Source organism: Nicotiana tabacum, chromosome 21 (assembly GCF_000715075.1).
Source record: "Nicotiana tabacum cultivar K326 chromosome 21, ASM71507v2, whole genome shotgun sequence".
In the NCBI taxonomy this organism is placed as follows: Eukaryota; Viridiplantae; Streptophyta; class Magnoliopsida; order Solanales; family Solanaceae; genus Nicotiana; species Nicotiana tabacum.
The window spans coordinates 85,210,988-85,228,509 of NC_134100.1; the positions used below are offsets into that span (position 1 = coordinate 85,210,988).

The 17,522-nt window shown below is 36.4% G+C and overlaps 1 protein-coding gene and 1 pseudogene across 2 annotated transcripts; one reads left to right on the forward strand and one right to left on the reverse strand.

The window, feature by feature from the left end:
* Positions 1-4,711: 4,711 nt before the first annotated feature.
* On the forward strand, positions 4,712-8,232 carry LOC107762586 (protein NRT1/ PTR FAMILY 6.4). Its single transcript, XM_016580956.2, has 5 exons — positions 4,712-5,076; positions 5,176-5,296; positions 5,396-5,613; positions 6,097-6,638; positions 7,106-8,232. The coding sequence occupies exons 1-5, from the start codon at positions 5,074-5,076 to the stop codon at positions 7,995-7,997; spliced, it is 1,776 nt and encodes a 591-aa protein (XP_016436442.1). The 5' UTR covers positions 4,712-5,073; the 3' UTR covers positions 7,998-8,232.
* A 2,847-nt stretch (positions 8,233-11,079) lies between these two features.
* On the reverse strand, positions 11,080-16,169 carry LOC107762585 (uncharacterized; annotated as a pseudogene). The gene is made up of 5 exons (XR_001642843.2): positions 16,097-16,169; positions 14,783-15,126; positions 14,613-14,681; positions 13,203-13,341; positions 11,080-12,692 (listed from the first exon to the last, which is right to left on the reverse strand). The product of XR_001642843.2 is annotated as an uncharacterized LOC107762585 (transcript).
* Positions 16,170-17,522: the final 1,353 nt, after the last annotated feature.

Here is a 17,522-nt window from a genome sequence, read left to right on the forward strand (position 1 = left end):
ATGACATGTGACTCCATGAATGGTATATAATCAAAAGTAATATCTTTAATAACATACATTCTTCCTTGGAAAAAATTTATATTTGAAATACCTAATTAGTAATTTTGTAAAAAGAATCCTTATATTAATCAAGAAAATATTGTAATTTACATGATTAATACTAAAGAGACCATTTGTTTTAACCTATTTCTATTATAATGTCATGGAATATACATTTTCCGCATGTATAATAAGGTCCATGTATTAAAACTTTAAGACATAAATTTTTTGTATGGGTATCCAAGTAGAAGAAAATAATTGAAGATATGTATAAATGTGTGACTCTTTGTTTGAAATCTTCATTCATATAAAAAAATAGATGGATCTCAACAGTTGAATTGAATCAACTCATGACCAAAAAGTAGCCCAATAGAAGATCTATATATATATATATATATATATATATATATATATATATATATATATATATATATATATATATATATACACACACACACACACACACACACACACACACACACACACGGGTATCAAAAGTAGACTCTTTGTTTGAAATCTTCATTCATATAAAAGAATAGATCGATCTCAACAGTTGAAATGAATCAGCTCATGACCAAAAAATAGCCCAATAGAAGATTGGGTCAACAAACACACACACACACTCACACACACGTGTGTGTGTGTGTGTTTGAAAACTAAGAATAACAGGATTTCAATACGTACATATGCATAAAATAAAAGAAGGATCTAACAACCTTACTTGACCTAATACTCGACAACCCAACTTAAGTTACTTTTGTGACTATAGCCAATTGTCTGTCTCAAAAACAAATGAATAGAGAACTTCTAGATTTTGAACGTTTTTCCTTTCTTTAGCTTTCCTAGACCAAAGGAACCAAAAATACAATGAATATCGCTAAAAAATTGTCACTCTATCATGCATGTCAAGATGGGCATATTGTTTGATAGAGACACATTCAATATGAACCAAATAACGACCTTCTATATACGCCTTCCCATTGCCAATTGAGTGTAGTTTTTCATTATTTTTTATTTTCTGATAAGTTATCGGAAATAACATAAGGACTTTTTTGAATCAAATAAGAGCTATAATATTATTAATGGTTGATTAGGTCGTGTTAATCCTAACCACTCTTCAGTGCACAGAGAAATCGAAATGACTTTTACTAACAATACCTTTATAAAAAATTTGGCAATGTCATTACAATTAAAAAAAATTCAAATGACTTATCCTTGGAAGAGGCAAACAAAATTATTTTTTAACATAATTACTTTATACTTATCATTAATTTAATCTCATAGCTTTCATATATAATTTTCATGTTAGTAACAATAATATTACTTATTGGAGAAGGATGAAGACATGAAGTAGAAGAAGACTGATAATAGCTACAAATAAAAAGTAAGTTAAAATTACATAAATTTTCATGAAAATATTACTCCCTATGTTCCAATTTATGTGAACTTGTTTGACTGGACACGGAATTTAAGAAAAAATGAAAACTTTTGGAATTTGAGGTCCTAAACACATCAAAAAGGGGTCTAAAGTATTTGTTTGATAAAAGTTTCTCACTAAGGATAGAATTGGGAGTTTAAGTTATATTGTTTCCAAATCTAGAGAGTGGTCATTCTTTTTGGAACGGACCAAAAAGAAAATAGGTTCACATAAACTGAAACGGAGGGAATAGATTTTGTACTATATAAATAAGATAATGTAATTTATGCAATTTTTAATATTAAAATGTAACTATATCATATATGACAAGAGTGTGTTGCTCTAGTGGTGAGTATCTTCCACTTCCAACCAAGAGGTTGTGAGTTCGAGTCACCCCAAGAACAAGGTGTGGAGTTCTTGGAGGGAGGGAGCCGAGGATCTATCGGAAACAGCATCTCTACCCCATTATACTGGGTTGTTGTTGTTGTAACTATATCATATAATTATTACTTTATAGGGAGATTTTGCTGAAAACACAACAACAACGACAACAACAACAACAACCCAGTATAATCCCATTGGTGGGGTCTGGGGAGGGTAGTTTGTACGTAAACCTTACCCCTACCCTGGGGTGGGGTCTGGGGAGGGTAGTTTGTACGTAAACCTTACCCCTACCCTGGGGTAGAGAGGCTGTTTCCGATTGACCTTCGGCTCCCTCCCTCCAAGAATTCCCCACCTTGCTCTTGGGGTGACTCGAACTCACAACCTCTTGGTTGGAAGTGGAGGGTGTTTACCACTAAAACAACCCACTCTTGTCAACCTCTTTGCTGAAAACACATGTATCTAATTAAATATTGATTGCTTATTTTTGTAGGTTCAGACGATCCAATCATTTGACCTACACAAACAAAGTACTATACGATAATTAATATTGATCATTCACATATATATACTTTATTTTGTCATGTATAATTATTCACTCAAATATTTTCTTTAATAATATTGATATTATTTTACAAAATCGTGTATTACATGACTCGGATATACACGTGCAATGCACGTGCAGAGAGAGTATAAGCAGGAAATAGTAAAGACACAGTCTACTCATATATAAAAATAGCCCTGCTAGGGAGATTTAGTATTTATTGAGGAGCGGCTGCAACATTCTCACTCATTGTCTGTGCCGGCTTGATCGCTATATAGATATTTAAATAATTGCTTTTTAAGACACATATATTTATACCAAGTTCATAATCAAAACTATTATCACAAAATAACAGTAACTAAGGTGACAGTCACACTTACCGACTTAAAATCCTAAATTTGCGTGTCATCTTGCTAGATAATGAAATTGAGGTGATCATCCCGTATAAAATTTTGTCATAAGTAGGAAATAGTAAAGACACAGTCTACCCATAAAAATAGCAAAGAAACATGCAACTAATGTATGATATAGCCAATTTTTGCTTTAGGTTGAGACCATCCAACTTAGAAACAGCTGCCAACTATGCATTACCTATAATTAGGCTCAATTTTTGTATGAAGCAGCTGCCAACTATGCACTACGTATAATGGATTCAAATTATTGTCATTTATTTCAAAATAGGAAAACCAGAACAAGATAGATATTTTTGGTAAAATGCCATAATGCTATTTCCTAAACTATATAAATATAGCATTATACATGTGTCATGTTTGCTACTTGCAGAAGGGACCCGAGTGCAGTGCTTGGGGGTCTAAGACTAGGAGTGGTAGGACTAGAGAGAAGGGAAAAGAGGGATATAAGGAATATCCAGACAAAAAACTTTTGGCCAAGAAAAAGGAAAAGGATGATCAATTGATGACCATGTATATAATTGACCAATCAATTCATGCCAGAGCGGATCTATAGTAATCAGTATAGATTTACGTGAAGTCGATAACTTTTGCCCCCTGTATTAGTATTAAGAAATTTACTTAATGTATAATAATATTTAGCTCGAAACCTAGAGGGAAGTACACAAACAACCATTCTTAGGGCTGTTATTTAGGGATTAGCCCGTACTTATTTTGTTCTGAAAATTTAAACTAAAAATCTTAATTTCAAAATAGTTGAAGACATTTGTATCCCGCAAAACCTAAATAGCAGCCCTTTAGAGTGGCTACCTGGTGTCATTTCTGCTCAAAACCCAATCCTTAGATCCAATTATTAGTGTATATTAACTTGAGATCGTTGAGAGTTCATTTACTTTAAATCATAGACCCGCCTCTGAATACATATATGGTGGTGGACCAAAATCAAGACATGAAAAATCATCCACCTTGTGCAACATAATATGCTTTCTGTTACCGGAAAGATTCACTATGTTTGTGATAAGGTTACATGCATTCAAGAATTAGTCTGGCATACCTTGTGGAGATTACTGCACTAAAAATTTCTGTCCAAATACACACTTGTCTCGTAGCACAGAGGTGACATATCTATTAGTTGTAACTTCACTTTGTATTACATAGATTTACCATTTCAATTCCATCAAAGACCCTCATCTCTTTTATATTTTATTCTGCACCGATATTGCACGGACTCTCCAAAAATATTGCCGTATCCATCCAAATACACACTTGTCTCGTAGCACAGAGGTGACATATCTATTAGTTGTAACTTCACTTTGTATTACATAGGTTTACCATTTCAATTCCATCAAAGACCCTCATCTCTTTTGCATTTTATTCTGCACCGATATTGCACGGACTCTCCAAAAATGTTGCCGCATCCATATCAAATCCTCCAAAAATACATTATTTTTGGAGGGTCCGACATATACCCGGCAACATATTTGGAGAGTCTGAGTCCTGTCCAATCAATAATAAATTCAAAAGAACCAGCTTATATGAGGATATTTCTTTATTGGGATTCAAAAATTTCCCAGTTTAACATTGCACTAAATTCAATTTCCAGTAAAGTTAGTTTGCCCACTTTTCACATGTTATAACTTGATTGGCAGCTTGGTGCACTAAGCTCCCGCTATGCGCGGGATTCAGGGAAGGGCCGGACCACAAGGGTCTATCTTACGCAACCTTACCCTATATTTCTGTAAGAGACTGTTTCCACGGCTCGAACCTTTAACCTCTTGATCACATGGCAGCAGCTTTACCAGTTACGCGAAGACTCCTCTTCATTTTCTGGTTCACATGTTGTAACTTATTTGAGATAATACCAAAGCCTCAAACTCACTAAATGTATTTGAGATAACTAAGAGACGGGCTACTGGTCCCATAGAAGTACTGTTTTGTGGAGATAAGAAACACTTTCATATCCAAGAAGTGACATTATATCAATCATATTTCTGAGTGGATTGTAAGCTTTTTGACCCCATAATGATTCTTCCACATAGAACCTTCACCTGCAATCAGTCAGTTACCTACTGATCTAGAAGATATTTAACATGGAATTCTGTTGCTAAATGCCTACCTTTTCCAACTTTTGGCCTAATCATTCATTTTCACTTTTTGCTTTACACTAGAAACTAGAAATCCTACACTTATATATATACCTCTTCCCTTCCTCCTTCCTCAAATTAACTATCTTCTTCTATCACCTTCTCTCCTTTCTTACTTGTGAAGACAATCCCACAACAATGGTAATATGCTAAACTAAGCTATTCTCTCTTCCATTATAGAAAATAAATGTTTTCATGCTAAGGTATCTTGTGTTTGAGTTTTCTTTAAATGATTCACAGGTTTTGGTTGCCAACCATAATGAAAAAGATGGTTCAGCTAATGGAACTCTAGTTGATTTTCGAGGAAATCCGGTTGATAAATCTCGTACTGGAGGATGGCTAGGTGCAGGGCTCATCTTAGGTATACTCTCACTAACATGAACTTAACTTTGTTTTTCTTGAGCATAACATTCTTATGTTTTTTTTCATAGTCTCAAAGTTAATTTTTTTTTGGTTACAGGATCAGAGTTATCAGAAAGAATATGTGTTATGGGGTTATCAATGAATTTAGTGACATACTTGGTTGGAGATTTACATCTTCCATCCTCTGATTCTGCCAACATTGTCACAAATTTCATGGGCACACTCAATCTTCTTGCCCTCCTTGGTGGTTTCTTGGCAGATGCTAAACTCGGCCGTTATGCAACTATTGCAATCTTTGGTTCCATTGCTGCTGTGGTAAGAATCTTGAGTCAATTATAGATAGAAAAACTCCATTATACAGGAATATCTGAAATGGAAAAAGTGTATTTCATAAAGCAAACAACACATAATCTGAAAGAAAACAGTAACTAGAGTGATTTTGGAGATTTTGTATTTTGCTTATATCAGTTACATAAAAACTTACCTGGTTCTTTTTGTTGAATTGTGTGTCCGTGTCATCTAAAATGTTCAGCTGTCAGAGAGAGGACACCTATCTTATTTACTTATGTTTTCAACGCGCCACTCACGTTGATGGTAACAGTAAGACTCTAACACATGACCTTGGCACTATCTCATCTAAAACTAAAAGCTTAAGTTGTTAGACTGAGTACACTTTTATTTAACTTAATTATGTCTTCTAACACTTTGAAAGTGTGAATCTAACTTATGAAGTAACTAAGCAAGACATTTGTTAAACATAAAACTCACCTAATATGTTTTGCATGTGTCTATAACCAGGGAGTAACTCTGTTGACACTTGCAACATCTATTCCAAGTATGAAGCCGCCTGTGTGTGACTCAAGATCGAAAGGTCACTGCATTGAAGCTAGCGGCCAGCAACTTGCTCTCCTCTTTGCAGCATTATACACCATAGCACTTGGTTGTGGTGGAATCAAATCCAGCGTCTCGGGTTTTGGATCAGACCAATTTGATTCATCAAATCCTAAAGAGAACAAAGCCATGATATACTTCTTCAACAGGTTCTACTTCTGCATAAGCTTGGGATCTTTGTTTGCAGTGACCGTATTAGTGTATATACAAGACAATGTAGGGAGAGGATGGGGATATGGAATATCGGCTGGTGCAATGGTCATAGGAGTAGCTGTACTGCTCGGTGGAACATCGTTATACAGATTCAAGAAGCCAGAGGGAAGTCCTTTGACTATTATATGGAGAGTGTTGATCCTGGCTTGGAGGAAGAGGAAACTTTCTTACCCTTCAGATCCTGGCTTCTTGAATGAATATCACAATGCAAAAGTCCCACATACAAAAATGCTAAGGTAAGCATGATCTAACAATGCATAACAATAACAACTAGGGAATTATATCTAGCTCAAGCTTTTAACACTTAATCGTTTACAAGAAAGATATCTTCAACCTAAATATTCTTACTGACTAAAAAAAGGATAGCCCGGTGCACTAAACTCCCGTTTTGCAAGGGCCGGACAATAAGGGTCTATCGTACGCAGTCTTACCCAGTATTTCTGCAAGAGGCTATTTCCACGGCTCGAACCCGTGACCTCCTGGTCACATGGCAGCAACTTTACAAGTTACGCCAAGGCTCCCCTTCTCACTTACACTAGAATCAAAATTTGTTAATGTAAAATTTGACATCTTTAACTAGATTTTAATTGAATGAACTTTTTTAGGACGAAAGCAAGAACGAATGAATCATGATAGCATATTAGAAGCATGACTTCTTGATTTTCATATAGAAGCTAATCAGTATGTTCTTCTTATCATAAAGGTGTTTCGACAAGGCAGCCATTCTTGATGAATATACAGCTGCAAATGAAAATAGAAACAACCCTTGGATAGTTTCAACAGTTACTCAAGTTGAAGAAGTGAAAATGGTACTTAAGCTGATACCGATATGGTCCACATGCATACTATTTTGGACAGTTTATTCTCAGATGAATACCTTCAGCATCGAGCAAGCTACATTCATGAATAGAGAAGTTGGCAAATTTGGCATCCCCGCGGGCTCCTTTTCCGTGTTTCTCTTTATTTCGATACTCTTGTTTACTTCCATAAACGAAAGAGTTACTGTACCTATTGCTAGAAAAATCACAGGCAATAGACAAGGACTTACAAGCCTTCAAAGGGTTGGAATCGGACTAATACTATCCATTGCTGGTATGATAGCTGCAGCTATAGTAGAAAAGCAAAGAAGGGAAAATGCCGTAAAACATAGTTATAGCATAAGAGCTTTTTGGTTAATACCTCAGTTCTTCATTGTCGGCGCTGGAGAAGCTTTTGCCTATGTTGGTCAGCTTGAGTTTTTCATAAGGGAGGCACCAGAAGGGATGAAATCTATGAGCACAGGCTTATTTCTTACAACACTATCAATGGGATTTTTTATCAGTAGCTTGCTAGTTTCACTTGTACATAAGGTAACAAATGCGAGCTGGCTTAAAAGCAATTTGAACAACGGTAGGCTGGACTATTTCTACTGGATGCTAGCAGTGCTAGGAATAATCAATTACTTGGTTTTCCTAGTTTTTTCAATGAGACACCAATACAAGGTGCAGAACCTTAGCGGTCTTGAAGATTCGGAAGAAGAGCTCAAGAATTGGACGGATACGACCATTGCCAACACGAAAAAGAATCCTGATGCTGCAGAGAAGGAGGAAGTTTAAATGCTTTGCCATGATCTTTTTTTGGTAGTAGCTTAAACAGCCAGAGTTTGTATTTTATAGGATTGTATTCATTTTACAATGGCATGTGTGATATTTCTCTTTATACATTAGGTTTGCGTCTGAGGTAAAGTATTCTTTTTCCTGAGACAATAGGAGCTGTAAGAAATTAAAAGGATACTGGATTGTAGATGTATTGTCATTTGCAACAGCACAAATGTGATCTTGAAACAGCAAACAGATCATGTGTACCTGGTTACCTTTCCTTACTTTGATTGAAAGAATTACTATGCAAAATTGGAAGCTCAGCTAAAGAAGGTGCTTCACTAATTCTTAAATACCCTATAAAGTCACAGGAACCAGTGACAGAGTCAAAATTTTGTGTCAATATATAAAGAAGTAAACATACGAAGAAGTCAAGGGGAGTCAACATATAATAATATATACATATAAAATAAAAATTATCGAGCTACAAAGTGTAATTTTCCGGACGAAGGGGTGGCTCCGCCACTGACAGGAACAAAGAACCTTTCAACTCACTTAGTAGACTTATCTAAGAACATATAGGTAGTAATCTTTTCTGATAACTATAATCAACGATAACTAAGGTAGCATACAAACAACTGTTACCATGGCTTTAGAAACAAGAATTCCTGTCTTTGGACTGCCCTAAAGATATGAACTACAGAAGAACATAACATTTTACGATTGTTGAGACAACTTAACAGAAATTTGAGGGGGACAAAAAGGAAAAACTAAAATGAACCATACCGGTCATGCCAACATAGATCTGTTCTAAAAGAATTTTCAGGTAAGAACTTGTGCAGTTACTGAGAACTACTTGCAGAAACAGGGTGATGGTTCACAACTTAATACATCTATTATGTTTCAAACTGTTACCACAATAAATCTCTTAACCTAAGCAACATCAAGGAACCGCAACTCCATAAAAAGGATGAGATATCACATGCAAGGAATAGCCAATGTCTCGAAAAATTTGCTTATTCTGCAAACTGAACTAGTAAACAGGATATCTTTAAAGGGATGAACTAGCTAAACCTATTGAAGAATTCCCCTAAGAGCAGGACAGTTTGACAGCATTTACTCTGGCGCATTTTCTATGGCTATGAAGTCATCTTGTCGGCGGGCACCTGCATCTGACTAGAACATTCCTAAGAGTTATTCTTCCCAAATGCTAAGCGAATGCGTTCCAAAACTCATACGTAAAAAACAAGGAAAAGATACAGGTAAATATTCATAAGAAAGACATAAAACTAGCTAATAGAAATTATCAGGGAAATGAAGTACAACTATCAAACTGGAAGACAGTATAATTGGTGGAAGTTCTTTAAGCAATCAGCCTGAATAAAATCATCTAAACTCTCACGAACATTCACCAAAATTAAACACATAGAAAACAGAAAAGGGAACAGACCATAATATTCTGGCTGCAAGTACAAACAGGAGAAGCCATCTCAAGGTACTTAACTGCAACTAAAGATTAAAAATTGAAGGGCTGCCTAAATACTTTTCTTTCACATCTCAAAGCCAAAGGGAAGCAAGCAGCTCCTGCAACCAACCATTGGGTCGCGAGTTCAGTAGAATCCAGTATTTAAGAGTCAACCACATATGTATGTGCAAAAAAGAAGTATATATAGAGTTAGATATACTTAGAACCAAAACTCTCAGCTCAGAACCCACAACATAATGCGCCACTGAGAACAAGTAACCCCATCTATGAGGGATATAGGACATTATGAAGCCAGCCTACTTAAATGGTTGGTCGATTCAATACTTTTTGTGACAGATTGTTAGTGGCGGAGCCGGGAATCCAAACAAGGGATTCAAAAGATATATCATATGCCAATGCGAAGAAATCACCTAGTAATATTTTTCTTCCTGAGGAATTGGACCTTACTGGAATTTTGGGTCACTTTTCACGTAGACAGAAGAGGAATTTGTCCCTCGATTTACAGGCATTGGAAATGCTTATAGAGGACTGTTGATTGTCGTTATGAATGTCACAATTGGTTAGTTAAGTTGATATACTGCCAAAAAGAAAAAGGATTGGGGTGGAGTGGTAAGTAGTCTTTCGTGTTTCACCAAAAGTTTCGAGTTCAAGCCCGAAATATAGAACTTTGTTAGGAAACTTTCAGATTTTGGTCGCGCCCAAATGCGGGTATGGGATTCCGGGTGGGAAAACAAAAAAAGTTGATATACCATGTATGATTTTCTGTATCTTAATTGATAAGCTTATACACCATGCTCCATTTGGCCATAAATAAAATATTTTAGGATTTGAAGTACTTGTGAAATATCTAAGACCTTGTTTGACAAGAAATTTTAAGTGTAATAATGACTTTCCGCACAAATCTTCTACGTATCTTTTCTCCATGTGAAAATGATGTCGACACAAAATTAATTTTTTTTTTTTTAAAAAAAAAACACATTTCAACTTCAACCAAATGTCTCATTTGAATTTGGCACATTCATAATTCTAATACAAATTTAAATGGAGGTTATTACAGCTTGATTGAATCAAAAGACAAGTTTAAGGTATTGCTAGTATGCTACATCGTGGGCGAGTTAGGCTTTACAAATTGCTAAGTTTTGAAATGAACTATGGGTAAGTGGAGTCACAAAATCTTTTCTTTTTTGTACTTGCCTTGATGTTATCTTACAAAATATTAGAGTTCTATTACGAAAAATGTTATTTTAAGTAGTAGTGGTGATTTTAAAAATTATTTGAAAATTGTCCTCCTTCCATTTTCCTTAGTGAAGGCACGGTTAACTCTTGAATTTTATACACCACATACTCAACGCATTTGCCCAGCTCTATTCTTATGGCTGCAAATGTTAGACATTGAGGGTCTACCTCTGGGAAAAATTGAGCCCTTCATCTGTAAAATTCACAAGGCATGGTATTTCTAGTATATAAAACGAGAGTGCTACTTAACATATAAATCAAGCAAGTTGCACAAACAACTTTTTTTAGCTGTACAACCAGCTCGATATGTCGTGAATCCATCACACAAGGATGCTGCCGTGACCTCGAAATGCATTGTCAATTAACTCAAACTGACTAGATGAAAAGATCTCCATTAGTTTACGACTTAATGAATTCACACCTCATATAAAACAGTTCTATAAGCACTGATAACCAAGTATCTTCCTTAACCAGACATATTGCAAATCTAGCTGGGAAAGTTACAAGTCTTGACTCTTGAGTATCACCGGATCATCTTTCTGAGGCTTATCGTCATACATCCAGCTTCACATCTAACCCAAACATCCAACTATTCCATCCAATGTAGATTTCCCGAATCACCCCTAGGATTAGCTATGGTATCACTTGGTAGAGCACCTTGGGGCCTAGTGTTCAGTATTTTGGACTTGCCCCAAGTCTTGAAGTGTTGCATCTGTTCTCCCCGAATCAGCCAAAATCTTTTCACACAACCCTTTAATCTTGGCAAGTTCATTGCTGCCATTGTTGTCTTTGGGTTGATGGAAGGACTGACCTTGATTGTAGTAGGGTGGATGTTGGGTTGTTTGTTGATACATAGGAGGCCTTAGTGCATTAGATGCTTGTGAAGTACCGGCTCCCCAATTACCTCCTTGAGTGTTTTGATTCCAACCTTGATTGTTTAGCCATTGTTGGGGTGGTCGCCACTGAGATTGGGATGGACGACCACCTTAATAATTACCCCTTTGATTCATGCCACCTTCGTAGTTTCCAGCATAATTCGATTCCTCCTCTGGAGAATGATGGCGCAATGCTCTTGGGTTGTCACTCCTTTCCCTGCACAATGAGCACACACATTGGGTGAAGAATTAATAAACTGTCCCCTTGTGGCATCAACCACATGGACCTTCTTGACCCCCATCTCGGCAAGTTGTTTGGAAATAAGCCCCACTTGAGTCACAAGTTGCGCCATGGTCTCATCCCTAGCCATTTGACTTGCCGTACTTGCTGTGCTAGGAGTGTCCTCGCTCTCCCACGTATGATGCATGAGCATTATCCGAAATCCTATCTAATATGACTCTCGCATCTTGAACCGAGAGATTCATGATAGCTCCATTTGCCGCATTATCCGCCACGGACCTTGTAACTTTATCCAAAGCCAAGTAGAAGGTTTCCAAAAGTAATTGATTGGGACACCCATGATTAGGGCATTTCTTTATGCAAAGCTTGTACCTGTCCCATGCTTCATGCAATGATTCATGCGGTTTCTGCTTGAATTGAAGAATACCCATTCTCAATTCAGCTGTCCTAGCGGGAGGAAAGTACTTTGCAAGGAATACCTTTGTTAACTCTCTCCAAGTATAGATAGACATGGCTGGAAGATTATCCAACCAATCTGAAGCCTCCCCTTGAAGTGAGAAAGGGAATAAACGTAACCAAAGAGCATCCTCAGAAACGTCATACTGATGTTGAAGCGCGCATACTGCGAGAAAATTCCGCAAATGACTATACGGATCCTCATGGTGAAGCCCACCAAATAGACCCTCGTCCTTCAAAATTTCTAACAAAACTGGATTCAAGCTAAAATTGGCAGCCCCAATGTGTGGTGGTACAATAGCACTCATGTAACCATCCATTTGGGATTGTCCTTGTTGATTAAGTTGCTCATTCTGTTCATGCCTACCTTGAAACATGAGTGGGTTGGGATTTGGAGGTAGTGCACCCAAGATTGGTACCTTGAAAAGAAGCACAAGAAAACAAAGTTAACAAGCAAGTAGCAGCACTCGGATCCAGGGAAGTCAACTAAAAGGCAATAGCAATTATTTGGGCGTTATCAGCACCCAAATAAGAAGAGATCAAACACCAGCTTAATTTGGTCATTTGATAGTGGATTTTATCATTAATATGACAAAGTATAGATCAACATGACTTAACACGGAAATCAGTTATCAAATAAAACATGGAACTCTTGTGCAAGCTCATTGTTCTCCGTCCTCGGGGATGAAGAATAACCTTTTTGAGAAAAGGAAAGTCGAATCGACGTTAGGCAACACTACGTCTTTTAGGATGAAGCATATGCTACATTAGATATCACTTTGACTAAACATACACACCATCATTCAAGCCCAACACCCCACCCCTACCCCCGAATGGCAAAAGGCCACTGACTTGAGATACAATATCCCTAAATAGTCATAAAGACAGTCATATCAACGGCTAACAAGACTATGCAACAGGCCTTTTACCTTTAGCTCACGAGATGGTGAAACATGAACTGTATTCAGAGGCTGTTCCGCATCGTGTTCTGATGAACAGTCCGAACACAAGAAATAGTCTAATTTCTTGGCTTCTTCAATCGTCATTCCCATACAAGAGGGATGGAACCTGCAATAAATTGTACGTAAAATAAATAAAGATCCTCTTAGTCATTGTCATAGTGATTGAACAATCATCACACAGACGGTTGGTTTAACAAACTCGATGGCCAACTCAGGCCTTGCTAGCATTCAGGATCCTGAAGAGTGCAGCAGACTTTCACTCAATACCAGTAAATGCAATTACAGACGCATAAGGATCTTATATTTCCTCTCGATAGTCGACACTAATGCAGTCTGCTATTCCTTTTTAGGTTCTCTAGAAAATTTAATCTGATACCATCTTTTGCATCTTGAGATCTAACTGCATCCCATATCGAAAATTCATCCCTTTAGGAATGAGTCGAGATACAAAAAACACACACGCAGAATTACAAGTATTGCACACACACGCACACAAATTTAGATTGATCATCATTTTTTTAATTATATTATATAGACAAAGATAAAACTTCATGTAAGAACTAAGGAATAACTACAGATAAAGACCTACTTTTCTTTACCATGCGAGGTCTTTCGGGAACAAAGAAAGCCTATCTTATAGTTTCCAACAGAAGTCCTAAAACAGTAACAGCATTGCATTTTGTTTCAATAATCCTTACTCGTGTATCTTCTTCTACTTTTTTTTCTTTGATACCAGAGAAATAAAGAATGCTTGAACTAAGAGGAAGAAGTAATACTTTGCTAATTCCCGGTATTCGTTGCACACTTTGCCCATACCCCTGCTAATTCTCTTTCTACTACTAAAACCGCATATCAGTACTCATTAGTAGGCAAAAAATCAATCAAAGTGGGTGCCATCCGGGCACCGCTTTTTTCTTGGTTCTCAACTAGGTCTTGCCCCCTCGTGGTTAAACATGAATTTACAAAATGCTCATCCTGTACATCTCCTCATCAATTTGTGCATGAGCTTCTAGGCTATGTCTCGCTTACCATCTTTAGTAGAGAACTAGAGATCACCCCTCTGGGCTTCCCTCCTCCCAACTTAAATATCAAACTTTGTCTACGGCAGGGTTCGAACCCATGACGTGCGCCTCACCCAACACATCAGGTGCTATGTCCATACCACTGAACCATAGCCTTTGGAACTACTCACATATCTTCTAAAAGAAAAACCAATATGACAAACATAGTTCAATAAAGAAACAATAATTATAACAACAATAACGACAAAAATATATCTACATTCGTTAAGGAAAAGAGGCAATGCAAGTTCTACAAAGTGATAGTGACACACATTTGATAGTGATACACGTTATTAAAAAAGCAGTGTACACATACCAGTCTTTGCATTCTTGACACTGTACCATGAGATCGTCTGGGTTGTAGGGCATCTTACACTTGCAATACCTTCAAAATCAACACATCCAAATATACTCAAATCAACGCAAGTATACAGTACAAGCATACCATTCCAACCACCAAAATTAACCACTTTCAACTTTCACAACAAAGCAATAACACGGTCAGGAGTAAACTCTCCTGTGTCAGCTTCGTACTCAAACCTACAGAAGTAATCCTTAGGGCCCACGCTCTCCAATTTGGTGTAGTTCTTGAATGAGTGCACTTTGCATTTTCCTTCAATAGCGTGTGCACTCTGCACATCATAGTGATCTGACAAAAATAGCTCCTTTGTCCCGGGGAACTGTTTGCAGCCACCAACAAACTCCTCAGGACGGTAGTACCATCGTACTCGAACCTTCACTGTTTTGATGGTCAGCCTCAATATTCTCTACTCTTGCCACATACGGTGGCTTATCAGATTCTGGTGGTCTCATTAACACACAATCACCAGCTGAGAGAGAAAAGGAGGGGATTTAAGCCAAAGCTCCGACTATCAAACACTTATTCCACCACAGAGGGGGAAAAAGCGCTGCAAGTGTAAAGAAAAAGAATGCACCAAATCTCATCAAAATTCTTAGCGGGCATATCTACGTGAACCTTTTTTTGTTCTTTTTTGTGTTTTTCTTTCCTTTTCATTGAAAATTAACTGACTGGATAATTTAAAAAGACAAGATCTGATGAACTGCTAAGGAATTCATGACGAAAAATATACTATATGGTTGATTTCCACACGGTAAGGAAATAATGAAAAAGGCGTTATTCCAATGAACCATGGGAGAACACTTGAAATCAATCAAACACTCTGCAATACCAAATTACTTGCGCTCGACTACATAAATCCAGAGGGCAGACGTAGAGTACTAGAGAGGAAACCAGTAGCTTTGGCTTACACCCTGTATATGTCGGATCTATTTGTGTTAAAACACCCATTTAATAAGTATAAATAATCTATCCCGAACCCAGTAATTTATCATGTCCTTGAATCTAGAACCCATAAACTTAAAATCTTGGATCGGCCTCTATATATATGTTAACAATCTACTAAATTTGTACAAATAATTAATTTCGAACCCCATAAATCAAATGAGTTGGGGTAGAATCCCTAACTCGAACCCATAAAGTTCAAATCTTGAACCCGCCTTTGAAAGTCAGATTACACAAATCCTCTTGTATCATTACAACTATGATATTATCGTGCTAAGGACCATCTACACTAGGCAAGTTGCTGCATCCACATGCACACAACAAATCATGAAAAATAACTTGAATAAAATACAAATATTATATCCATCAATGCAGAGTAATTAAATACATCCACGCACAAACACACACACACATAAAAACAGGCGGACACACACACAAAAACAGACGCGACACACACACACACACACCCCTAGAAGAGAAGGAGAACGTATTTTTACGTCTTACGACTTTGTTGGTGCCATTTATAGTGTAAGAATCAATGTCATGCTTCACCGACTTCGTCTTACCCATCAAGTTCCTTCCGCTCAGCTCGGCGAAGCTCGGTATCTACAGGAAAACGACCGGAAACTTCTAGGAGAAAAAATCTCTTCTTTGTTTTCAGAATGGGGAAATCCTGGGTAATGAGGGGTCGAGAATACAACCAAAAGAGCGTTAATTTCATGATGGTTCTTTTTATAACAAAACTAGTAATAATTAGGAAAGCGCGGTCATTAAAAATATTAATAAATTTAAAAGGTGATTAATTTTTCAATTCGTTACTATTTGAAAAGTTAAATTTATTTTTTCACAACTATATTTTTAAAGTATTCTTAAATAATATGTTTTAAGTTATTAAGAACGTGAGCATTTTTTGCCTTATCATGCATCCCTAAATATATGAACATATTTCACAACAAAGAAAAATCTAACTCTGAAATGAAAATTTTGGAATGTAAGGAGTAATGAAGAACAGTGATCAAAAGTTGGGTTGTAAATGTGAAATTTGATTTTAAACTAAAAATTGTGTGCACATAGATACTCCAATCGGTTTTAAACTAAAAAGTTGTGTTGTAAATGAAATGTAAGATTTGATCCTCTCTACATAATTTAAAAGTTACTCCAACCGGTTCGAAATAAGTGTTTTGTTAACCTTTCAAATTTGGTACTTTAAAAAAATAAAGGAGAAGCAATACATGATCAAATACCTATGTGCATCTTTCGATTTATTATGTTCGTCCACGTCCATCTTCTTTTTTCGTTTTATTATGTTCTCTTTTTTCTTAATTTCTTTTTTGTCATTTTCTCTTTACTTGTTTCTCCCTATTTAATGCATCTTTTCTCTTCACAAAAGACGAATAAGAAAACAAATTGACACACTGTCCTTTCATGATGTTGTTGACATTATATTTTGACAAAAAGAATATGTAAGAAATATTTGAAATGAAATATGACACAACTCTTTTTAGTCAACATATGTGAACCTCAATAAAAACATAAAACCAAAAGAATAAGATAAGAAACTAAGAGAGAGAACGATGCTAATGTAAAATTTTGGGATATAGACTTGAGATGTTGCTCGTTTTTTTCTTTCTCTAACGCCTTTTTCTCCAAAGCTTTTTCTTAGTATTGAAATTCCTAGTCCTAGTAATAAAATATATAAATTGTAGTAACTTATGTTTGATAAGATTGACATCATTTTTTTTCTCTTGAATAAGAACTCAAAAACTAAATATGAAAGGAAAAAACGAAAAAGAAAAGGAAATAAATTGGAAATGCAGGAAAGATCAATATTCTGTATCACGTCAAATACAACAATTCCATAATTCTCTATCCCATTTTTTTCTCCTATTCCAATCCCAGCAGCCCAAATCTCATAATGTTTTT

Excerpts from the sequence above, each read along its gene's own strand:
- LOC107762586 (XM_016580956.2), top strand. Across the intron at positions 5,297-5,395 it reads AGGTGCAGGGCTCATCTTAG|GATCAGAGTTATCAGAAAGA; the intron begins GTATACTCTCAC and ends TTTTGGTTACAG. Across the intron at positions 6,639-7,105 it reads CCACATACAAAAATGCTAAG|GTGTTTCGACAAGGCAGCCA; the intron begins GTAAGCATGATC and ends CTTATCATAAAG.